This window comes from Terrapene carolina, unplaced genomic scaffold, assembly GCF_002925995.2.
Source record: "Terrapene carolina triunguis isolate 2854851 unplaced genomic scaffold, T_m_triunguis-2.0 Scaffold25494, whole genome shotgun sequence".
Taxonomy (NCBI): domain Eukaryota; kingdom Metazoa; phylum Chordata; order Testudines; family Emydidae; genus Terrapene; species Terrapene triunguis.
Window position 1 is genome coordinate 6,744 of NW_020689845.1, and position 26,272 is coordinate 33,015.

The 26,272-nt window shown below is 39.3% G+C and overlaps 2 protein-coding genes and 1 pseudogene across 2 annotated transcripts; 1 reads left to right on the forward strand and 2 right to left on the reverse strand.

The window, feature by feature from the left end:
* Nucleotides 1-839: 839 nt before the first annotated feature.
* LOC112123188 (olfactory receptor 6F1-like) lies at nucleotides 840-1,760 on the reverse strand. Its single transcript, XM_026662290.1, has one exon. The coding sequence runs from the start codon at nucleotides 1,758-1,760 to the stop codon at nucleotides 840-842; it is 921 nt and encodes a 306-aa protein (XP_026518075.1).
* A 7,108-nt stretch (nucleotides 1,761-8,868) lies between these two features.
* On the reverse strand, nucleotides 8,869-14,854 carry LOC113408854 (annotated as a pseudogene).
* Nucleotides 14,855-19,952: 5,098 nt separating this feature from the next.
* Nucleotides 19,953-20,888, forward strand: LOC113408855 (olfactory receptor 6F1-like). Its single transcript, XM_026662289.1, has one exon. The coding sequence runs from the start codon at nucleotides 19,953-19,955 to the stop codon at nucleotides 20,886-20,888; it is 936 nt and encodes a 311-aa protein (XP_026518074.1).
* The last annotated feature ends 5,384 nt before the right edge of the window (nucleotides 20,889-26,272 follow it).

Sequence of the window (26,272 nt, forward strand, 5' to 3'; positions counted from 1 at the left end):
ACATTAGATTAGATTATAAAAGTTGAATTGATAAAGTCAAAATAAAACATTTTAATAAGATCAAAATTAAGTATTTCAGAAGATTTAATCTCACAAAAACCAAATCAGATTTCGAAATATTGGAATTTCCCGTTGGATGGGAATTCTGTTTTTAGATCAGCTCTTGGAGATGAGACTATGTTTAGCTGGAGACATATTCAAAAGCCCTAAGACATATTACATTTTACCTTTTTGCTTAGAATTTGTTGAAAAAAATGGGGGGGAAACCCCACATTTGTGAAACAATTCAAAATATCAAAGTATTTTTCATTCCAAAAATAAATTATTTTTATTTAGTTTTTGTTTTGTTTTCTTTGCTTTGTATTTTTTTCTGCAAAACATTTTTAAACAAATATGAAAAATCCAAATATTGATATTTTGCAATTTCCCCCCTTTTCCCTTCTTTTTTCTTTATCCTTTTCTCCCAGCCCCATTTTCACTTCTAAATGCAATACAGTGAATGGTATACAGGGATTTGCTTTTTTTTTTTTTTTTTTTTTAATTTTCATTTTTCATTATTTTTTTCCTTGTTCCACTATGTATTTTTTCTAAAGCTGTGTAGTCATAGAGTGAAGAAAGAAAGAAAGAAAGAAAGAAAGAAAGAAAGAAAGAAAGCTGAACACAAAAATTCAAAATACCAGAAATTCAAAATATTCAGTTTCAACAAAAAGAAAAAAAAAAGAAAAAGGTTTCTGGTTTTGAGAACAGATTTTTTTTTCTTAAAAAACAATGCAAATGAAATAATTTTAACAGCTCTAATGATATCTTATTTTATACCAAATCAAAGACATCTACACACTTTACATACCAGCGAGTGCCTTTTCCAAGGCTTTCTTCACCTCTTCGTTTCTTACAGTGTAAATGAAAGGGTTTAACAGTGGTGTTACAATTGTGTTTAAGGTGTTGACTATTTTGTTTAGATCCAGGGTGTTCTGTACAGAAGGCTTGACGTACAGGAAAATGATGGAGCCATACCGGATAATCACAACAGCCAAATGAGCAGAGCAAGTGGAAAAGGCCTTTTGCCGTCCTTGTGCTGATGGAATTCTCAGTATTGTGGAAATGATATAAATGTCGGAGATCAGAGTTACTATACAGGTGCCCAGGAGGACAATGAAGGCGGTGAGGAAAGCCACCAGCTGAAGGAGATGTGTGTCTGTGCAGGAGAGAACTATCCGAGAATCTAGGTCACAATAGAAATGATTGATGACATTAGGGCCACAAAAGGACAACCTGGTTATGAGATACAATGGCACACAAATAGCTAGGAAACCACATACCCAACAGCAGAGGGCCAGCCAAGCAGACAAGGTGCTGTTCATGATGGAACTATAGCGCAATGGGTAGCAAATGGCCAGATAGCGGTCATAGGCCATGATGGATAAGAGGAAACATTCCGTGCAGCCAAAGGATAGAATGAAGTACATCTGTGTGATGCAGCCAGTAAAGGAAATGGTTCTGCTTGTCCCCAGGAAGACTGCAAGTGTCTTGGGAATGTAGGCTGTGGTGTACCATATCTCCAGGAAAGAGAGGTTGCAGAGGAAGAAATACATGGGAGTTTGCAGTTGGCAGCATGTTCTCACTAGGATTATGATGGCCATGTTTCCCATGACTGTCAGGATGTACATCATGGAAAACAGCACGAAGAGGAAGGTCTGCAAATACTGACTACTGGGGAAGCCCAAGAGGATGAACTCGTGCACTCTGGTTTGGTTTGCCATCTGTGTTCAAGGCACATGTTCCATCTGTTACAAAGCAAGAGATTGTTATACAGGCAGTGAAATATATTAGATATTGCTGACCCTTGAAGGTATGAGTTCACCATCGCAGTCTGTCAGGATACCTAATACCAATCACCGCCTCTTTGTGTGGTGACCAGACTAGGCTATGCTAACTGTGAGGAGAGGCAGGTTTCTTCACCTAATGGGCCCACACTTGTCCCTTAGGCATCTTTGAACTGTATTCTGTCAATAGATGTTCAAACAGTCATTCTCTCTATTCACATACCTTCGGTCCTTTGTGGGTGAGCTTCTGATTTACTGTTTTCAGGATCGGTTTTCATCTAACACAACTTTTTGATCAATTCCCCTTTTACACCAATTATATCTCCTTTCAGTTTTTGTCCCTTGATACTCTCTTTCTGGTGCACCTGTAGATTTTATTTCCCTCTACTTCCCTTCTCTAATAGTGTCAGCTCACATACCCAGGTCTAGTTTTTTCGGCTTCTCCTGACCTGAAACCTTTCCTATTTTCCTTCTTTCCTCCTTCCCACTTCCCAGTCTCCGACTTTTATTCTCCTGTTAATTTTATTTTATCAACTCACCTCCTACCCCAAATTCCACTTCATCCGCTAACTCAGAATCTAGATTCTTCTCCTCTCACAGCTTGTTTCAATCTGCCTCTTCGGGCGGATTCTGAGCCCCTTCCCAGCTCGAGCTGTCCTCTCACTGGCCATCTCTCTCCCCAGGACAGCATTTTCTGCAGCTGCTTGTGTCAGGGTGAGGGTTACTACACTTACCTAAGATAAATCTGTGTGACCTTATTTACTTGCCTCAATGAATTACTACTGCAGTGAATTTCACGTGTTAAAGGTACAATTTAGTCCCTTTTCACTCACCTTGGTGTAAATCAAGAGTAATTCTACTAAAGTAAATGGGGCTCATTCTCCACTCACTCACACCAGTGCAAATTAGGAGTACGTCTGCTGAAGAAAAGGGAGAAGATTCTCCACTTACACACCACAGTATAAAGCAAGAGTAACTCCATAGGCATCAATGGGGCAATTTCTCCTGTCACTTAGCCTGATGTAAATCAGAAGTTACTTCACTTAAGTGAGTGGATTTACACCACTGTCAGACTGGTATGGAAGGAGCATCAGGCCCAATATGTCCTTATATTTATGCCAGGGTTTACAGCATAAGTACAAAACAAAACCAAACCAAAAACAGCACGGTGAGATATACTTACTTTGTGTATATCAGTTTAATGATTCCTCACTCTTGGAGGATAGGATTATAATTCAAAATGATCTGGACAAACTGGAAAAATGGTCTGAAGTAAATAGGATGAAATTCAATAAAGACAAATGCAACATACTCCACTTAGGAAGGAACAATCAGTTGTACACATACAAAATGTCTTATAAATTGAATATTTGAACATTTCATAACCAAAAGATTCTGGAAAACTCTGTCTATTTCTATATTGGTTAGACCTTCATCCCCTTCAGAAGCTCAGCGTCTGCCAGCAGGGATTGCCTTTGGCTGACAAATTTATGGCAAGTGAAAAGGTTTGAGGAGGAAGCTCATTTTATATTCCTCCCCAGCCCCTATGGATTTGATCTCAGCAAAATTTTACAGACTTCCTGATAATGTGCTAAGCCACAGGCTGTATTGTGCCTAGGGATCAAGCTTCTGGATTCATGTTATTACATCAAAATCTCACCTTTCACTGGGGGATGGGAGATGGTTGTAGCTCTCGTGGTTGTAACAGAAAGCTGGAAAATGTGACCTGAGCATAAGCAATGCAGGGCTAGATCCACAAAGGGAGCTTAAGCTCCGCATTGCAGCACCTAACTTTAGGTGCCCTGCTGCACTTTGGAATTAGGCACCCAGGGTAACCATATATAATGCATGGGGAGAGTTAGGCACCTAAGAATGGGATTCATAGAAGCTAGAATGTGGCATGAAGAGCTGCCTCAGCTAACCAAAAGACAATGACAAGGAAAGGAGTGCAGCCTAGATTCTGCCCTTCAAAGGGGATTAGGTGCCTAAATCCAGGTCAGAAGTAGGTACCCCTATCTCTGCTTGATATTCTCAGCTGGGAAGCCTCTAGTGGAGACAGGTGCTTACACCAGGTAGGAGGAGGTAGCACGCTGCCCTCCAATATTTAATAGTTCAGTGGTTACAGCACTCGTATGCATATGGAAGACCCTAGTTTAAATCCCTACTCCAACTGCCCAGAGTAAGAACCTCAACCCCACTCCCACATGAGTGCCCTAACCACTGGGATTTAGGGCCTTTGGGGATGGGTCTCTCTCCTGTTGCAGCTGTTCTACTTTTTCTAAAATATTTAAATATTCAGTGGGCCAGAGAGAGAGAGAGAGACAGAGAGAGAGAGAAAGTAAGAATGACTCTATAGCTTAGTGATTTGCATATTCACCTGGAACCTCCAGGTTCAGTCCCTGCTCCAATGAACCTCATCCTTGCAGATAATCTTGGTCAGACCAGTTTCTCTGCATTTCATTTTCCTGAGATGCTTCCACTTCAATGGGCGCTATTAAGGTTAATGACCCTCCATTTTCCCTGTTCTGGTAAATATGTGACACAACCCTGACAGTAGATTGCTAACTCCACATACACTGATGCATTCAATGATACAGCAATTTCACAGGATCAACAAGAATTCATAAATTGTACATAGACAGATTCCCCAGTTGTCATCCCCAAAGAGTTATTTCCCTGGGTCTCACTGATAACATGGAGAACATGTTATAAAGGTTGATCCCTTAGGCTTTATTCTATCATTTTGTGCAGTGTGTTACTAGCGTACTTTTAAATAATGCACTCTCCACAACACAAGGGAAAAACAAACAAAAATATAAACTTTATTTAACCATTTAAGAGTAAGAATGGGCCATATACAAATATACAGAAGTACAAAAGGAGAATCAAAATAGACTTGGAAGAATAACAAGGGAAATTAAGAAACAATGTGCCAAGAAGTACAAATATGAGATATTTAAAGCTACCTAAGAGACTTTGGGCCAGATTTTTAAAAGGTATTTAGGTTCCTAGAGGGATTTTCAAAACCATCTAGTCACCTAACACTCATGGGTGTACTTTTGAAAATCCCACTAGGCACCCAAATGCCTTTAAAAATCTGGTCTTTTGGGTTCCAAATCTTCTAGGTGGCTTTTATAAGATCAGCCAAAGTGTCAAATGAAAAAAAAATGTGTTCAGCAGTAAATAATGTTCATGTCCAGTCATGCTTTATAATAAGGGTACTGTAATAACAGTTTAGTTACATTGTAATTACCACATGCTTATGTTTTCAATATGTATTTTCCAGAAAATCATATACACTGAAGGACAACTATATAACAGATTTAATTATTAATGCACTTGGCTGTTCTTCATGATATTTTCAAGGGCATATCTTCAGCTGGTGTGAGCTAGCATAGCTCCATTGGATTTACACCAGCTAAGGATCCAGCTCAAGTGTCCTAACCAAATTGATGCTGGCTAAAATTGTTAATGGAATCTGGGTGCCAAACTCCTGCAGGCTGCCCTGAAAATCCCAGCCTCTGCGATTGTTCTCAGTTATGCAGCAAACTTCCTGATTATATGGTTCAGTGTTACTCACAGATATTGAAAAAAACATAAGCACACTATAATTACAGGACCATTGCACTGTAACTACACTGTAACTGCAGTACTCTTAATTTAAAGTGTAATGTATATCCCTGTTTTGTATTTATATAGGGCTCATGTTGAAGTAGATTTTTGTACACCTGCTCTGTTCCTGCGAGACACTAGGGCAAATTCTCCGAAGTCAAGGGAGTTACGCCAGATGTGAATTTGGTCCAATGTTCCTATGTAACATCAGTACGCAAGCTTGTATCCCAACTTGATAATCACTCCATAGGAAGGACAAATAAGTCTTTAATTTAAACAATCAGATCCTCAAACCAAGAACATGGGATTTATACTGCACATTAGACAAAAAGCCACAAAATTAGACAAAAATCATATCCTATGAGGCGATCAGGTCCCTCATCCACATTCATTGTTGTATTTCTATGTCTTGCTATCACTGTACATTGAGTGTAGTACCTTGTGAAATCAGTAACTTGAATCATTCTTTTATCCTTGTGAACTATCAAATGATATATCCTGAATTGTTTCAGGTACTCTAATGGTCCAGTGAAGCACAATCTAGAAATTCCATTTAAAACATCCATATTTGCCAAGAGAAACCAAAGCTACCAGTAAAATTTTATTCCAGTATCAGGGAAAATGAGGGTGTATCAACTGTATGGAGATCACAGTTAACAAAAATTATCTCTTTCTGTGTCCCCATACATATCTATCTATCTAATCTAATTTATTTTGCTATCTAGGTATTCCAACAATAAATAAATCCAGACGGATGAAGTGCATAGTGTCTCATAGAAGTAGAATTCACAGAATAAACTAAATTGGTTGAGAACGATTTGTGGACATAATCTTCCTTGTACGTATCACGTTCACAACCTTTAACATTTTGAAAACAGCCTGCACCAGGCCCAGACAAAGTGATAGATATCCACAAAAGCAGCACATTTTGGAGTCACTTCACTATTCTAACACCTGTGAGTGCATGGAAATGTTAGAATTTACACTCACAAAACCCAATGGGCTCAAGATTCAATGGAAACATGGACACTGATTATGTGAATCAGTGAGTGACCACTTACAATGATCTTTATGTGAATATTAGGTAAATCAGATTGCACAAAATCTTAACCGGTTCCATGTTATTTTGTGAAGTGATATTAATTGTACATAGCACATCCATATATTTTAAGTACATCTTGTAGCCCGAATGCTAACCTACTGTAAATTGGCAGTTGAAGGTCTGGCCCTATACATCAGACAAGCCTCAAAGGGTTTGAATGTTGGGTTAAGATAAAATTCTGGACAATGTGGGGTGAAATCCTGGCCCCACTGAAATTGAGTTCTGTAGTTGACTTAAGTGGGGCTAGGAGCTTATGATTTTTACAGTCTGTCTCACAATATTTGTTATATTTCTTAAAGTCTCAACTGCTTGAATCAACATATCAGCTTTCATATTTTCTTTTAAATAATCATAATCCCTCCTTCTTAGGTAGTTCTTTTCATCCATAGATCACAAAAAAAGGAGGTGAGTATCATTATCCCCATTTTATAGATGGGGAAACTGAGGCACAGAGAGACGCCATTACTTGCTCAAAGTCACCCACCAAGCCAATGGCAGAACCAGGAATAGAACTGAGTTCTCTTCATTGCAGTCCAGTCCTCTTGCCACCAGGACACACTCATGGTTACAGAGAAAAACAAAAACATGAAGTAAGTGCACCCTACAGACTCAAAAACCTGACAGCAAATAAAAAGAACCACACATTTATTATTTAAAGCCAATCTCATGATTTTGGGGGCCCTGATTCACGATTTGTCAATGCTTGGACTTAGCAATAATGATTTTTTTCCCAAAAAATGTCTCCCAACTTCTGTAGTCTTCCAATATTTCGTTTCTTTTGAGAATCCCAGTGCAACATGGCCCCAGTCAGGTTGAAGATAGCATGAGGACACCTCTGGGCCTTCTCTTTTTGATATTTGTATTCACAATGAATGAACTCAGAAAGTGCAACGGCATTTAGAAAATTAAAGGAGATGTTCTGTGAAATTTCTCAAACCTCAAGTTTTGGAAAGAAGTTAGGTGTCTTATTTTCTCTCAGCCACTTCCACAAGCACCACTAGATATATTTCACCATAGAAGGAGGTGATAATACAAGACAATGAGGAATTCTTAGTAAAAGTGGATAGAGCAGGCAACATGTGAATTCAAATCCTGATTAGATCTAGGCTTATTGTAAATTGGAGGTTTCCAGGACCTTGGAACTTTCAACACAGAAGACACAGGTCTTTAGCAATGGAGCTAAAAAATTAACTTCTCTAACTGTGACAAAGTAGAAGGCTATTGTAATAACCCCTAGGGGAAGTACCATCTCGTGCATTAAGCCAGGGTATTACATTATGACTTGCATCTGATTTTAAAGGTGAATCAGGATTAGGTTCTGGATTCAGTTTTGACATCATCAAAATTTTGCAAGCTATTCCCAGTATCTTCAGTCTAAACTGGCAGAATCATTGTGAAATCAATATTTACAAAATTTTGCAATGCCAGAAAGAAAGAAAGAAAGAAGCCTACAAAAATACCCATCTGGGTTTCTATCCAGTCTGGAACTAGAACTGGAACTTTATTCTGAATCTCCTTCAAATTCCACTGGGGTCTTGATTTGAAGTTCCTGTGGGTTTATCTTTATCTATACCTAGGTTTGGAAGGATGACATTTTTGTCAGTAAATGCCATTTTCACCATACAGACTGTCAACTGACCACCCCGCAAAAAATGGTTCCATCAATAAAAATAGAAATGTACAGATAAGCAAAGTAAGAAAAATGCTGCTTCAGAACTTATTGGAGTTTGATTTAGGAATATACTGTGTATATTTTGACTTGTGATGTTGACAAGTTGAGTTTTAATCATTATAAAGTTCTAACTTTTCAAAAAATCAGTTGTCATTAAATAGTTATTCTCTGACCCACCTTGTTGTCTGACATGCCACAGTAATTTCTTGCAAATGTGAAAATATAGACAATATTTTTTTAAATGCTTAAAAATAAACATTGATATTCTCTGTCAAAATTATAAAAAAAATTGAATTCTGCCAAGCCTATCAATATAATCTATATCTATATCATTTACATAGGCCATGCTTTAATATAAATAAATAATTGGCACATGTGCAATTTTCTTCATTGTAAATTAAATACAAAGTAACAGGATAATAATGCATAAGGGATGGATTTTGAAAGGTATTTAGGTGCTAAGGTTTTTTTTTAAAAAGCATCTAGGCCTTTAAAACTCATAGAAAATCCCATTAGGCACCTAAATACGTTTAGCAATCTGGCCGTAAATGTTCAAGGATGTGAAACACTAAGGACCAGATTGTTAAAGGTATTTAGTCACCTAACTCACATTGATTTCCATTGGAGCTAGGCATCTAATTATCTCTAGAATTCTGGCCCTAAGGGATTGTGGGGTGGTTTTTCAGTACACTATAAACTTTGGTATATCTTCCATGTTCAGACTTATTTTCTTTCACCGCATATTCTGTGACAGTCAATGACCTCCAGGACATTTTGAAAAACATCACTTCCCTGAATACATGTCTCAGAGCTTCTTTTACCTCTGGGTTCCTCAGTGTGTAGATGAAAGGGTTCAACAGGGGAGTGACAATAGTATTCAAGACGGTGACTATTTTGGTCAATTCCAATGAGTTCTGCATGGAAGGGTTGACATGTAGGAAAATGGTTGAACCGTACCAGATAATCATGACCGTGAGATGGGAAGAGCAAGTTGAAAAGGCCCTTCTCTGTCCTTTATCTGATGATATTCTCAGTATAGTGGAGATGATGTAAATGTAGGATACCAGGGTTATGACACAGGAGCCCAGGATGACGATGAATGAGATGATAAAGGCCACCAGATCAGTAAGGTAGGTATCTGTGCAGGAAAGAACTATCCATGGTGCTATATCACAAAAAAAGTGATTGATGACCCTAAGGCCACAGAAGGACAACCTGGTGATCAGAAATGCTGGGACAGAAATAGTTGGAAACCACTCAACCAAGAGCCAACAGCCAGCTGAGCAGTCAAGGTGCTGTTTATGATGGAGCTATAGTGCAATGGATAGCATATAGCCAAATAGCGGTCGTAGGCCATGACAGCCAAGAAAAAATACTCTGTGCATCTTAGGGAGAAAACAAAATACATCTGTAGGACACAGCTTATGAAGGAGATGGATTTGCTTTGGGACACAAGATTGGCAAGCATCTTTGGGATACAAGCTGCGGTGTACCATACCTCCAGGAAGGAGAGATTGCAGAGAAAGAAGTACATTGGGATGCAGAGATGACGGCTGATTGCCACTAGGACTATGATCGACACATTTCCTGTGACCGTCAAGATGTACATAACAAGGAAGAGCGAGATCTGCAAATATTGGGTCCCAGGGAATCCCAGGAGAATAAATTACTTCACAATAGTATGATTGCCCTTTTCCAGTGTGATCAGCTGTTTTGCCTGACAAAACAAATGAAGACATGAAATTAAAATGATTAAACATAACGATGGCTTTGTGGGATGCAGATGATTTTGGTGCACAGAAAAAGCAGATAATTAAAAGAGGCAAGAAATAATAGTTTAAGGCTGAAAATATGATATTGCTATTACATTTCTGGAGTCTTCCTGCTCACAGGGTGAATTTTAAGCTTGTCATAAATTTTCCCGTGGAAACTTTTTTTTCAGTGGAAAGTGGCTTTTTGACAAAAAAGAAACTTTCATGATAGAAATTCCATTTTCAGGTATTCCTTGAAAAACACAATTTTTAGTTTTTGTCAATGAAACATATTTTTTCCCATGGTCAGCATCCAAAGCCCAAGATTTATCTTATTTTAATTTATATTTTTGTTGTTTTAAATTGAAAATTTTCAAATAAAAAGTTGGTTTTTGGGTGTGGGTGGGGGGGTTGTCTTTTTGACAAAACCCTGAAAAAAATCAACAGAAAAAACAACATTTTTCCTGTAAATTATTCAAGATTCAAGAGCAAAATCATTTTCAAATGGGACCTATGGGTGTTAGGCATTCAGTACTCTCTGAAAGTTAGTTAGAAGTGAACAAAAACCCATAGTCTCTTTTGAAAATCCCTGCTAAATGGGGTGAGCTTTTCAAAAGTTCTCAGTATAGGCCTAATTCTGCTCCCAAGGAAGTCAATAGGATTTTTGTCATTGAGCCAGTGGGAGCAGAGGTAGGTCAATACTGAACACATGAGATTTGTACCTGTCAATTTCCTTCCTACAATGCAATAGGACGTTTAATTCTTTTTGTGCAGAAAGTCTGAGGTTCTAAGCCTGCTGAAGTCCCAAGTTGGAGCGGGGATGTTATACAAAGTTGCAGTTCGAAGGAAAGTTGCCTAATTTTTGAGCATAAATAACAATTTACATATATAAACCAGCATTCATTTTTGGTGGTTGAAAATAATGAGTCAGTTTCAACCTCCTTTGACAAATTGAGACTGAGGTGTGCAAGGTCATGCAATGAGCCAATTACAACAAAGCTCAGGGCCAGAGAGGACCAAAAAACAGGAAAAAAATTTCCTTAAAAAAAATCACAAAAAATGCATCCCTTTTAAATCAGAATTTTAAATTCTGATGAAGAATTTCATCAAAACTGTGAATTCAAACATTTTTGACCAGCTGTGCCAGGAGTCTGCAATTCTTCTCCCCATTTAGTCAGTAGAACATACTTCTCAACCAGAACCATGAATAGAACCCAGGAGCCCTGTTTCTCAGCCAGTGGCATAGCCAGGTTTTAAGAGCAGGGGAGCAAACATAAAAAAGGCGCCCCCCCCTTGGCTCCTCCTCTGGCCATGCCCCCCCTTGGCTCCTCCTCCGGCTGCTCCGCGCCCACCCAGCTCCTCTCCCACCCCCCCCATCTCATCCCTCCTGCCATTGTCCCTGGCCAGCCCTTCCCCCGCCCCTCTGCTGCTGGTGCCCGGTGCCCGCTGGGCTGGGGCTCGCAGCTCGGCAGGCTGAGCAGCAAGCGGCCACCCGCCCGCCTGCCTGAGCCCGCCTGCGCTCCTCGCCCCTGCTCCGGCAGCCGGGCTGTTGCCATCAATTATTAATCGGCTCCCAGCAGCCGCGGCGGGGAGCGGGAGCAGCCGCAATAAGGGAGGGCGGCAGGGAGGGCGGGCAGGAGGAGGGGAGTGTGTGTGCGAGCTGCGCCTGGTTCACAGAGGCCGGCGGCTGCCTGCGGAGCAGAGCCGGCAGCGGCGGCGTGTTTGGAGAGCTGCGGGTCCCCCTCGCCACCCTGTCCCCACGCTGCGCGGCGGCCGCCTCGCCCCGGAGGACACGGGAGGATAAGGCGGAGGCCGCGCCCTCCCCCATTGCTCCTCCGGCCGCGCCCCCTCCCCTCTCTCCACCTCCGCCCCCTCTCCCGCGGCTGCTTCCCCTGAACCCCGCTAGCTACGCTACTGTTCTCAGCCCCACTCTGTTCCAGCCACTATCCTAACTCCCCTCAAAGAGTGGATATAGAACCCAAGAGTACTGATTCCTATTCCTTTGATATAAAAGCTACTCTATGCGTCCCTAAAAGAGCTAGGCACAGAATCCAGGTACCCTCACTCCTAGACACCTGTGCTAAACACACCATAAGCCCCACAAATACAGCAAAAAAAAGTTGTCCCTAACTTGAAATCTATCAATGAGTGTTACAGTGAACGTTCAGAATTTTTGTTTGATTGCTTGTTTTTGGTATTCTGATTTTTCATTAAAGTTACAATATCAGGTTAATTTATAAATTAAATTTAGTCCCCCTCCCTATTTGGATTTGAATTTGCAAAGGATCCTAAGGGAGTTATGAAATGTAATGGAGTTGGGTGCCTAACTCCCTCACCCAGCCTTACATATTTTTTATCAAAGTCTAATCAACACAAGCAATCAACATTTTCTCCCTTTTCAATATAAACCAATGTTTTAGGTACCTAGGTGTTTTGAAAATCCCAGTAGGTGCCTAAATACCTTGACTAATCTAGCCCTAAATCACTTTTGAAAATAGGATTTATAGTTAAATTTTCAAGTTCAGCTAACTAACTAAAGAGCCAATGAGACCGAAGCTCCTAAGTCACCTAGGTGCTTTAGAAAATTTTATCCTAAGGCTCCCTAGTGTGCTTTAACGTAGTATAGTTTGAATTCTAGGGACTTCAATGGAAGTTAGGCACCAAGGTGCTTTTGGAAACCCTGCTAGGCACCTGTTTGCCTCTTTAGTACCTTTATACGTTTGAGGATCTCAGCCCTAGTGCTTAGCTATCCAGTTCCACTGGATTGTCATTGTGCTCATGAAATCCTGACCTGGTCAGAGCATTTGCCATCCACATGGGTGGGAAAATTACTGAGCAATATCAGGCATTATCCCGGTAAATACAATGGGAATTTGCTGGGCTAAGGACTGAATAACATTTAAGTAAGGGATAAAATAATTGCTAAAATTATGCACCTGATCTTCCTTCCCCTTCACATAGCTGAAATTGCATAATTTAGATTGATTCCCCTTCTCCCCCCCCCCCCCCCAGTGTAGACCAGGCCTTAATGAGCATTGACAATTAAGCACTGTCTGGTACATAATTCTATATGAAATTCTTGTTCTGTTCTCACTTATATGTTAATGTGTCATGAATAGGCTTGGCAGCATTTTATTTTTATTATTTATAATTTTGATGGGTAATATCAATGTTTATTTTTAAGCATTTTCTCCACTTTTTATTTATTTCAATGTTCATACTTGTAAAAAATTATGGGGGTGGGGGCAGGAGACTGTCGGACAAATGATAGTTGACACTGAGATTCAAAAAGTGAAAGCTCTATAAACCATTAAGACACAAATTGTCAACATCACATGTTAAACTATAGAAAGTAAATATCCTTAATTCAACAGATCATACCTGTTTTTACTATTCATTCACTAATCCATTTGTAATAAGCCTAATTCATAAGTCTAAATCACTGGATTTTGACTCTAATAAGTTCTTCAGCAGCATTTTTTTTTACTTTGCCTATCTGTAAATTTGGGGTATTATCGATGGAAATACATTTTCATCAGTTTGTGTGTATGGTGAAATTGACGTTTACCAACATTTACCAATACAAATCTAATCCTTCCAAGCCGAGTCATGAAGTTTGTTCCTTGGTTGTTAGAATTTGATCCTGGGCAAAATGTAAAATCAGTTTTAATGTTAGATACAAAGGGGGAGATTTTCAAAGGATTTTCTATGGGAGTTGGGCCACATAACTGCCTTCTTTGCCTCTGAAAATCTTCATCAAAGACAAAAATCATGATCATGGGCACAGAAGAAGAAGACACCTAAATAACCCCAGTGTTCCAAAGCTATGTGTTGGGAAGGTTAGCTGAGTTTTGAAATGAGTGGGACAATGGAGAGTGAGGGAGGATCTTGGAGAAAAGATTAGGAGTTCACGTTTGGCAATGTGCTGGAATTAGAGATTATGATTCTCTGCCGTGGCATATACCAATGTAAAATATTCATCGTAGAGCCTTTGAGGAACAAAGACAAATCCTGCCTACCGCAGAGCACAGCAGAGATTCCTGAAGGAGAAAATAGCAGAGGACAAGACTGATCCATTTACCTTAATACTAGAAGAAAGGAAATTCTCAGGGAAACTGGGGATAACTGTTCTTGTTGTTATTCTTGTAAACCTGTTTCCAATTTTACGTTTACACCTTTTATATTTGGGTAAAATTTTCAGAAGTGCCTAAGGGCCAGATTTGCAAAGGAATTTAGGCACCTAAAGATTCAGCTAGGCACCTAAATACCATTCAATATCTGCCTTCTAGGAGCCTAATTTTTATTGAAAATCTACCAGACGTGAGCTCCCAAGAGCCATATTTTCTAAGGTATTTAAGTTTGTAAAGATGCAGATTGTTGTTCAGTGGGATTTTCAGAAGCACTTCAGCAGATGAGGCACCAAAATCCCATTGATTTCAGTGGTAGTTAGGCACCTAACCTGCTTAGGTACTTTTAACATTTCCACAAGGCACCTAGGTGCACCTTCAGGAACCTAAATACTTTTGAAAACTGGTCCCTTAAAATCTCTCTAGAGGTCTCATCAACAGTCCATTGTCATGAATGAACATCTTTCAACTGAATTAAATGATCTTTATATCAGCCCTGTGCGGACATTATTTTTAGCAATTCTCATTTAGGCCCCCATCCTGAGATCATTACTCAAGTGCTAAATTACATTATTTTGAGTAGTCCAGTTGACTCTAATGGGACCACTCACACTAGGAAAGAAAGGCTGTGCATAAAGCGTGTGCAGGATCAAGACCTTAGTGACATAGGACAAACTTCTGAGTGCAGATCCAAAGTTTAAATTTGTAGCAACTACGGTGTTTTCATTATCTGTGATATATGACTGGTTGGCCAACTCACATGACATTGTGCCTGTTCCCTGATTCAATAGCTGAAAAATTATTAAACCGCAGACTAAAGAACAACATGCAGGAGATACAGAATTATGAACAACGCTGGTGGATTTTTTTTTAATTAGTGAAGAATTTAAAAAAATCAAACTTATTTCCCTTTTTAAGGGTTCTAAGGTCGGGGATCCTACATATTAGTAAATGGAAACAATTCAATAATGTTTTTTATAAAGTTTTCCATTTAAACTTTGACAAAAATGAAATGAAAAATTTAATTTAAAAAAAAAATCACTAAGTCAACAGTTCTTTACAAAAATTTTCATTTTTGAAAATGGTCATTTTTCAACAAAAAGAAATTACAAGGGAGAAGTTTAATTATGGTGATAAATACGTTTTCACAGAAAGTGTTTTTTATCAAATGAACTTGATTTAATGGTTACATTTCTGATTTATAAAGGTTTTTATCCCAAATCTGGATGAAAATTAAAGATGTGAAGATTTTTTGTGGAATGAAACGTTCCAAAAAAATTCAACTCAGAAATGGTAAAACATCCATTTTGATCCAAACCAGTTTTAGTCAGAACCCGGAACACTTGTTCTATAGTAATTTCCAAAGTTTCATCTTTTTATTATTATTACCCTGAATCATTAAAATAAAAATAAAAGTAAACATTTCAGAACTTCTTCCAGACCAAAATTCTGAATTTTAATGTAGAAAAAATAGAGAAGACAGACTGCCTGCCTACCTGGCTTCCTTTAAAAGTTTTAATGGAATCAACAAATTCCTATGGAACTGTTCTGTTAGAAAATTTTCAATCAGTTCAAGTTCCAATGTTTCAAAATGAAATAATTTTTTTCAAAATGTTAATTGAAAATGAAAAAGTGACATTTTTTACTGAAAATGACAACAAAATTAATCATTTGAATGTCAATTTAAGTCAAAATCTCAAAAACAAAACTTTTCATTTCTTTGACAGGGTTCCTGAGCTGGTGGATGGGGGGGAAGAAGTAGATAGGAAATATCTTAATTTTACTAAGACTTTTGACACAGTCCCCATGACATTTGTATAAGCAAACTAAGAAATGTGGTCTAGAGGAAATTACTATAAGGAGAGTGCACCATGGGTTAATAGATCGTACTCAGAGAGTAGTTATCAATGTTTTGCTGTCAGACTGGGAGGTCATATCCAGTGGGGTCCTACAGGGGTCATTCCTGGGTCCAGTACTAGCCAATTATTCCATTAATAATTTGGATAATGGAGTGGAGAGTAGGCTTATAAAATTTGCAGATGACACAAAGCTGAGTGGGGTTGCAAGTACTTTGGAGGACAGCATCAGAATTCAAAATAACCTTGACAAGTTGGAGAATTGGTCTGAACTCAACAAGATCAAAACAAGTTCAAAGTACTTCACTTAGGAAGGAAAAATCAAATGCTCAACAACAAAATGGTGAATAACTCGCTAGGTGGTAGTACTGCTGAAAATAATCTGGGAGTTATAACAGATCTCATTGAATAGGAGTCAACAATTTGATGCAGTTGCAAAATACACTAATAACATTTGAGGTATAGAACAGGAGCATCATATGCAACATCCAGAAGATAATTGTCCCACTCTACTCAGCACTGGTGAGGTCTTACTGGGGTACTGTGTCAGTTCTAGGCACTGCACTTTAGGAAAGATGTGGACAATTTGGAGAGAGTCCAGAAGAGAGCAACAAAAATGATGAAAGGTTTAGAAAACCTGACCTATGAGGGGACAGGACTAGAATGCTGGTGTCCAGGCTACCAGTAGTGTGCTTTCACCGGGAGACCAGCCTGACTCAGTAGAGTCTGTTACACATTCTAGGGAAGTCTGTGAAATTCTGTTGAGACCGAATATCCTCAGGGTGTTGGGAAGATGAGGGTGGAGTACAAAACCAACCCCCTCATGCAGCCAATTTGAGCTGCAGTTCATTAACAAGGTAGGTAGGGGTAAAGCCAGTTGGATGATGTTGAAAGGAGATTCCTATCAACATCAACATCTATAAAATTTGCCCGAGTCTTTTGGTTTTGAAGAGGCAGGTTATCATTTCTACTAACACTTCACACCACTCTGGCAGTAGAATGGGGGTTTAAAATCGGAGTGAATTATACTTATTACATACATTTTAAGGTCCCTTTATATTGTTACAGCGGTGTAATATGACCTTAATGTAAATGTGAACCAGATGTGAAATATTCCTGTATTTGTTATATATTTAGATGGGGAGAAAGCAAGATAAACCATGTTATGATTCACCATTTTTCAGCAGTCAAGGCTATTGTGTGTCATCCGGAGAGAAAAAACATTATGAATGAAGGGAGTTTGTATTGATAAGCTCTATCAGAAGACATGGTAAATTTGATCCACTAGCCTGATCCAGCCTATTCTGGAATTAAAGTTTAAAGTAACTGTATTGAGAAATAAGTTTGCCTTTCTTAGTAATGTGAGCTACCTGAAAATTGCTGTTCAAAAAGTTTGCCTCATTGAAGAGTCAACACACCTGTACTCACTTTTTTTCTAATATAGTATGAAATCTAGGATGAACAAAAGGAAATACTATTATTTGTAAATTGTATAACTAATAGAATCAGTTGGGAAAGTTGCTCTTTGCATCAAAATTTATCACAAAAATTAAAATATTTTTGTTATTGTCAAAAAAAATTTTCAGGATTTTGTAAAAAAAAACAAAAAACTTTGATAAAACAGAAGTTTTCAGTCAAAACATTTTGTTCTTTAGTCACCAGAAACAATTTCTTCTTGTTATTGAATTGATGAAAGTCCCAAAATTATTCTATTGATTGATTAATTTTCAAAAATCTGTTTCATCAAAAAGATAGTGCCTATTGAAAAAAATGTGATAATGGAAAATTTCCAATACATTAACCTGTGGAATTTACTGGTATAGTAACTTTAATGAAGCAAAGAAGAAAAGAAGAAAATATATGTATAGATACATAGAAAGATTGATAGATGCCCACCCATTTCCAATCAGTGCAGAGAAGTGGGAATCTCATCTCTTGTGTTCTGTCCTCAGCTGTCTTTGTGATTTGAACATATTACTTCATATCCTTGCTTTAGTTTCCCCACCTTAAAATGGGCACAATCATACTGATCTAGTCAAACATTCACTCCAAAGTGCCTTAAATCAGGCCATTAGTGTCTAGGCATGTTGTGTGGATGAATAGCCATTCTTTTCACATTGCTTCAAGATGCAAAGAGCTATACCAGTGCTAAATATTGTTATCTGTGCAAAAACAAATTCAAATGGAGAAGATAGGTATTACAGCTGGGGTTTTCAAAGAAGCATAAGGGAGTCAGTTGCACAGCTTTTATTGCTGTGACTCATTTGAAAATACCAGGCTACAATAACTTTCAATCATTTATTCTTTCTTCTATAATCTGATGTCTATCTCTGTTCAGGGAGCAATGTCCTTTGTACACAGTGGCAGAAGTTCATAGAATAGTAAAGTGCGTTATAAGTTGTTTCTTAAGAATTTGGTAACCGACAATGTTTAGAATGTCATTTGTTCTGGTCTAGCCCAGGCTCTAAGGATTTGACTGGAAACTGACCCTGGGGGAGGTGAGTGAAAGCGGGGAGTTGTTATGTGAAAGGGAAATTGGAAAACAATTTTACTGTGTTTCTGAGAAACAGTTTTTTTGTTGTTTGTCTCTCCCTGCTTGCCTGGCTTGTCTTTTAGAGTGTAAGATTTTGGGAATAGGGCTGGATTCTGTGCTATGTTTGTGCCTTGTGCAACACAGTGGAGTCCCAGCCATAGATGGGACCTTAAGGTTCTACCAGAAGACACACAATAAGTGATAAACATAATTTCTGATGTCAATTCCTTGTTCCTGAGAATTTGGGGTGGGATTTTCTAAAGGGTCTAAGTAGGACCAGCTGGAATTTGGAATTTCATTTTTTGAAAAAAGAAAAAAAAAATCTCAAGATTTCAAGCTATGTTTTGTTCTGATATGGAACGAACACAAGACTTTTCAAAATTTTTGGCAGTAGAAAAGAGATGTACAAACGATCAACCTGCTACAGCCAGGTGGTTAGAGCAGTTACCCAGGTCATGGGAGAATCATGTTTAAGTCCCAAGTCTGGTTGCTTCAGAAGTGAAACTCAGACCTTGGCAAGTGCATATGCCACCAGGCTATGGCATTGGTCCTTATCATTTGTTCTCACTTTGATCAGTAATTCCATCCTGGACTTAAGAACATACCCTTTTGTTGAAACCGATATATTTCCGTGAAATATTTCTGTTGCAACAAAATGGTATTTTTCAACGTAAAAAAAAGTTTTGTCTAATTATTTATTGTATTGTATTGTATTTTTACCAGCTCTGGGCCTAAGTAGCACAAATCCCATTGAAGATCAGGGAGTATAAGTGGCTTAGGAACAGAAGGCCTATTGACTTTCAGTAGAGACTTGTGATCCTAGGTCACTTAAGTGTTTTTGAAAAGCCCAGTCATTTTCCTGAGCAGCAAACAAGGTTATCTTGAAGGTGAGGCATGAAGACAATGGACCAAATCGTGAGGCTTTCTCATGGGTGAGTGGAGTGGGGTTGATGGGCTAGACCAGCAACAGGGGAAAGCTGCCATTGGGTCAGCCATCCCACTGACTCCTCATGGGTCATAGAGGAATAAGGAGTGGAGCTCTCATCTCTGTTGCAGAGCCCGAAAGGTGCACAAGCACAGACTGGTGTTGAGTAGCACTTGCTTCCCTTCCCTTATGTTATCTTTAATCAGGGTTCTAGGTATCATAGCTGGGATTTTAGAAGAAGCCCTAAGGTGCCGAAATCCCTTAGAATTTCAGCCTGGAATCCTGTTCCTTGTATTTCATCAGTGAAGCGAGTTCAAGCAAGAGCGAGATGTACCAGATGCAGAGTTAAATCCCACAATCCCAGAGCCCAGATAGGTATCTTGAAAGTGTTTTAGGAGATATGGGCAGAGTTTCAGGGCTGTGGATCTGTAGATATTTTATAGGTACCCTGATAGGGTAAGGTATTTGGCTCTTCACATTTGCACGTCCAAAAGTGTGTTCAACATGTTTAAATGCCTTTATATTCCCTCATGTTTTGACAGATGGACCTCATGGCTGGAGCAGAAATAGAAAACCAAACCAGCGTGCAGAAGTTCATACTCCTGGGCTTTCCTGGCCCTTGGTTTTTTCGGATTTCCCTTGCAGTGGCGTTTTCAATTATGTATTTCCTCACAATTGTAGGGAATATGTCTGTTATAGCCTTAGTGTGGACCCACCCATGGCTCCACACCCCCATATACTTCTTCCTCTGCAATCTCTCCTTCCTGGAGATCTGGTACACCACGGCCTGTGTCCCCAAGGCCATTAGTGTCATGTTCGGGAAAAGCCAAACCATTTCCTTCACCGGCTGCATCCTGCAGCTGTATTTCGTATTCTCTCTGGGATCTACAGAATGTCTCATACTGGCTGTCATGGCCTATGACCGCTATTTGGCCATATGTCATCCATTGCGCTACAGCTCCCTCATGAACAGCACCTTCTCTGCTCAGCTGGCCCTCATCCCTTGGCTGTGTGGGTTCCTGGCTATCTCTGTGCTGGCATCTCTAATATCCAGGTTGCCTTTCTGTGGCCCTAACATTATCAATCACTTCTTTTGTGACATAGATTCCTGGATAGCGCTTTCCTGCACTGACACGAGCCTCGTTGAGCTGGCAACTTTTATCATCTCTATTAATGTCCTCCTGGGCTCATGTGCAGTAACCCTAGTCTCGTACATTTATATCATCTCCACCATCTGTAGAATCCCCTCAGCCCAAGGCCGCCAAAAGGCCTTTTCCACTTGCTCTGCCCATCTCACTGTCGTAACTATCTGGTACGGCTCCTCAATTTTTCTGTATGTCAAGCCTTCTGCACAGAACTCATTAAATTTAAACAAAATAGTCAACGTCTTTAACACTATTGTAACTCCTCTATTAAACCCTTTCATTTACACTCTAAGAAACAAAGAGGTGAAGCGAGCCTTGGAAAAGGCAATCAGTGGCATGTAAAATGATCTGCATTTAGTAGCAATGTTGTCAAAGGGACCAAAATTAAAAATTCCTGAAGGTCATTCTCAGTGCATGTGAACATTTCTTTGTTTTACATATTTCCTCATTGACTGTAACAACCTGATGTTGACTTACAGATGAACTCAAGTGGGAGAAATACAAATTTATTATGCTGAAAATTCCAAGTTGCTAAATTTGTGTGGCATTTGCCAGGATCTATATGGATGCACCCATTGATAATTACATAGAGGCCTAGGCCTAAGGGAGTTGGGTAACAAGCTCCCATTGAATGTCAGATATAGATTCAAGCTGACATTTTCAAAGGAATGTGTGCAAATTAATTGCCCCGAACCCACTAAATTTCAATACAAGTTAGGTGACTAGCTTCCTTGCGCTCCTTTGAAATTCCTACTTTCACACTTTATCTCTTCTACTTACATTTATGATATATTTTCCAGTAGGGGGGACTTGTGTGATGCCATGGAACTGACTGTGAGAGACATGGCAATTTCCTGCAATATCCTTGGGAGACCTTATTGAATTACTGTCCCGTATTGATGTGTCCATAGAAGAAATTTTAGAACAACTTGATTAATTAAACAGTAATAAATCATCAGGACCAGATGATATTCACCCAAGAGTTCTGAAGGAACTCAAATATGAAATTGCAGGACTACAAACTGTAGTATGTAACCGATCACTTAAATCAGCCTATGTGGCAGATAATTGGATGTTAACAAATATAATTCTAATTTATAAAAAGGGCCCCAGAGGCTATCCTGGGAATTACAGGTCCGTGATCCTAACTTCAGTACTGTGCAAACTGGTAGAAACTATATTAAAGAATAGAATGATCAGACACGTTGATGGACAGAATTTTTGGGGGAGGAGTCAAAACACCTTTTGTAAAGGAAGTCATTCCTCACCAATCTATTAGAATTCTTTGAGGGGGTAAACAAACATGTGGATAAGGGTGATGCAGTCTATATAGTGTACTAGGATATTCAGAAAGCGTTTGACATGGTCCCTCTCCAAAGGCTCTGAAGGAAATTACTCAGGGGATAACAGGGATCAGTATCTAATTAAAAAATAGGAAACAAAGGGTTAGAATAAATGGTCAGTTTTAAAAATGGAAAGAGGTAAAGAGTGGGGCCTCCCAAGCATCTGTACAGGGACCTGTGCTGTTCGACATATTCACTGATGATCTGGAAAAGGGAATGAACAGTGAAGTGGCAAAGTTTGCAGATGCTACAAAATTATTCAAGATAGTTAAGTCCAAAGCTGACTGCAGAAAATTGGGTGACTGGGCAACAAAATGGCAGATGAAATTCAACATTGATAAGTGAAAGTAATGCGCGTTGGAAGAAATAATCCAAACTATACATATAAAATGATAATGGTAGCTTCTATATTGTCTGTTACCACTCAAGGAAGATATCTTGGAGTCATTGTGAATAGTTCTCTGAAAACTTCATCTCAATACACAACAGAAGTCTAAAAGGCTAACAGAATCATAGAATCATAGAACTGGAAGGGACCTTGAGAGGTCATCTAGTCCTGTCCCCTGCACTCAAGTCTGGACTAAGTATTATCTAGACCATCCCTGACAGATGTTTGTCCAACCTGATCTTAAAAATCTTCAATAATGGATATTCCACAACCTCCCTAGGCAATTTATTCCAGTGCTTAACCACTCTGACAATTAGGAAGTTTTTCCTAATGTCCAACCTAAACCGCCCATTGCTTCTTGTTCTAGCCTCAGAGGTTAAGGAGAACAATTTTTCTCCTTCCTCCTTGTAACAACCTTTTATGTACTTGAAAACTGTTATTATGTCCCCTCTCAGTCTTCTCTTCTCCAGACTAAACAAACCCAATTTTTTCAATCTTCCCTTATAGGTCATGTTTTCTAGACCTTTAATCATTTTTGTTGCTCTTCTCTGGATTTTCTCCAATTTGTTCACATCCTTCCTGAAATGTGGCATCCAGAACTGGACACAATACTGCAGCTGAGGCCTAATCAGCGGGGAGTAGAGCGGAAGAATTACTTCTCATGTCTTGCTTATAACACTCCTGCTAATACATTCCAGAATGATGTTTGCTTTTTTTGCAACAGTGTTACACTGTTGACTCATATTTAGCTTGTGATCGACTATGACCCCCAGATAACTTTCCGCAGTACTCCTTCCCAGGCAGTCATTTCCCATTTTGTATGTGTGCAACTAATTGTTCCTTCGTAAGAGGAGTACTTTGATTTGTCCTTATTGAACTTCATCCTATTTACTTCAGACCATTTCTCCAGTTTGTCCAGATCATTTTGAATTATAATCCTATCCTCCAAAGTACTCACAACCCCTCCCAGCGTGGTATCGTCCGCAAACTTTATAAGTATCAGAGGGGTAGCCGTGTTAGTCTGGATCTGTAAAAAGCAACAGAGAGTCCTGTGGTACCTTTAAGACTAACAGATATATTGGAGCATAAGCTTTTGTGGGTGAATGCGTCTGACGAAGTGGGTATTCACCCACGAAAGCTTATGCTCCAAAACATCTGTTAAACTTTATAAGTGTACTCTCTATGCCATTATCTAAATCATTGATGAAGATATTGATAACCAGACCCAGAACCAATCCCTGCAGCACCCCACTCATTATGCCCTTCCAGCATGACTGTGAACCACTGATAACTACTCTCTGGGTATGATTTTCCAACCAGTTATGCACCCACCTTATAGTAGCTCCATCTAGGTTGTATTTCCCTGGTTTGTTTATGAGAAGGTCGTGTGAGACAGTATCAAAAGCCTTACTAAAGTAAAGATATACCACATCTACCACTTCCCCCATCCACAAGGCTTGTTACCCTGTCAAAGAAAGCTATCAGGTTGATTTGACAGTTTTGTTCTTGACAAATCCATGGTGACTTTTACTTATCACCTCATTATCTTCTAGGTGTTTGCAAACTGATTGCTTAATTATTTCCACCATTATCTTTCCAGGTACACAAGTTAGGCTGACTGGTCTGTAATTCCCTGGCTTGTCCTTATTTCCATTTTTATAGATGGGCATTATATTTGCCCTTTTCCAGTCTTTTGGAATGTTTCCCATCTTCCATGACTTTTCAAAGATAATCACTAATGGCTCATATATCTCCTCGGTCAGCTCCTTGAGTATTCTAGGATGCATTTCATCAGGCCCTGGTGATTTGAAGACATCTAACTTGTCTAAGTAATTTTTGACTTGTTCTTTCCCTATTTTAGCCTCTGATCCTACCTCATTTTCACTGGCATTCACTATATTATACATCCAATCGCCACCAACCTTCTTGGTGAAAACCGAAACAAAGAAGTCATTAAGCACCTCTGCCATTTCCACATTTTCTGTTATTGTCTTTCCCCCCTCATTGAGTAATGGGCTTACTCTGTCCTTGGTCTTCCTTTAGCTTCTAATGTATTTGTAGAATGTTTTCTTGTTACCCTTTATGTCCTTAGCTAGTTTGATCTCATTTTGTGCCTTGGCCTTTCTAATTTTGTCCCTACATACTTGTGTTATTTGTTTATATTCATCCTTTGTAATTTGACATAGTTTCCACTTTTTGTAGGACTCTTTTTTGAGTTTTAGATCATTGAAGATCTCCTGGTTAAGCCACGGTGGTATCTTGCCATACTCCCTGTGATGTTGCATGCCATATGATTTTATGAAAATATGCTAATAAGTGTGAATATAATGTAACTGGAATATGCTTCATGCAAAAGGCCTCTTGTAAGGTATCATTACAAAGCTTATAATCTACTGAGTGTGGTCATCCTATTTGTATAAATGTATCGCTCTTATATCTGAAACTACAAATATGAAATATAACTCTGAGCTCCAATTGTAATTATGCAAAGTGTGGGCCATTAATGGTGGTTTGGAATCTTGATGGCTCCCATTAACTAGGACAATTGACTGTAGATGGCTCTGTTTACTTTCAAGCCTTCCTGTGAGTCAGGCCGGGAAGAATGAAGGCTGGAGTCTCACAGGAAATGTAACCATGTCACCTGGTACTGGAATCCATCTTAAACCTGGGGCTTTTCCATTTAGAAGGAGGGGTGGGGACCCAAAGAGACAAAAGATTCCTGCCTTGTGCCAAAGCTATATAAGGGGGTGAAATAGAACAAAGGGGGCTGCAGTCATGAGAAATCCCCTAGCTACCACCTGAGCTGGAAAAAGGACTGTACCAGGGGAAAGGATTGGACCCAGACTAGGAAGGCGTCCAGTCTGTGAAAGAAGCTCATTGAAACATCTCTGAGGGTGAGATTTTATCTGTATTCAGCTTCTTACTGTATTAGGCTTAGACTTGCATGTTTTACTTTATTTTGCTTGGTAATTTACTTTGTTCTGTGTGTTATTACTTGGAACCACTTAAATCCTACTTTTTATATTTAATAAAATCACTTTTTACTTATTAATTAACCCAGAGCAAGTATTAATTCCTGGGGGAGCAAACAGCTGTGCATATCTCTCTATCAGTGTTATAGAGGGCAAACAATTTATGAATTTACCCTTTATAAACTTTATACAGAGTAAAACGGATTTATTTGGGGTTTGCACCCCATTGGGAGCTGGGTATCTGAGTGCTGGAGACAGGAGCACTTCTTAAGCTGTTTTCACTTAAGGCTGCAGCTTGTGGGGGACGTGGTTCAGACTTGGATCTGCGTTTGCAGCAGGCTAGCATGTCTGGCTCAAACAAGGCAAGGTACTGAAGTCCCAAGCTGGCAGGGAAAATGGGCTCAGAGTTAGTCTCAGCACCTCAGGTGGCCAGTCCCAAGGGAGTCTCTGTGACCCAACCTGTCACACTTCCTATCTTTCCTATGCAGTGGGATAGTTTGCTCTTGTGCCCTTAATAATGTTAGAATGCTGGGAACTATTAGGAAAGGCATAGAAAATAAGACAAAAATATCATAACATCACTATAAACCCATGGTGTGCTCACATATTAAATACAGTGTCCAGTTCTGGTCAACCCATCTCAAAAAAGATATAGTAGAACTGCAAACTGTCCAGAGAAGGGCAACAAAGATGATCTAGGGTATGGAACAGCTTCCATGCAAGGAGAGACTAAAAAGATTAGGGCTATTCATCTTAGAAAAGAGATGATTAAGGGAGATATAATAGAGGTTTATAAAATCAAGAATGGTGTGGAAAAAGTAAATAGAAAAGTGATAGTTACCCTTTCCCACAATACAAAAACCAGGGGCCACCCGATGAAAGGACACAAAGGGAGGTTAGTGGGTTTCAGATTGTTGTAATAAGCCATAAATCCTACCTGCTTATCTAGATGTGATAAATTGACCGTCAAGCACTCAGGGCCGGCTCCAGGGTTTTGGCCACCCCAAGCAGCCAAAACCAAAA

Coding starts and splice junctions, on each gene's coding strand:
- LOC112123188 (XM_026662290.1), bottom strand. CDS start 1,760: ATGGCAAACCAAACCAGAGTGCACGAGTTCATCCTCTTGGGCTTCCCC.
- LOC113408855 (XM_026662289.1), top strand. CDS start 19,953: ATGGCTGGAGCAGAAATAGAAAACCAAACCAGCGTGCAGAAGTTCATA.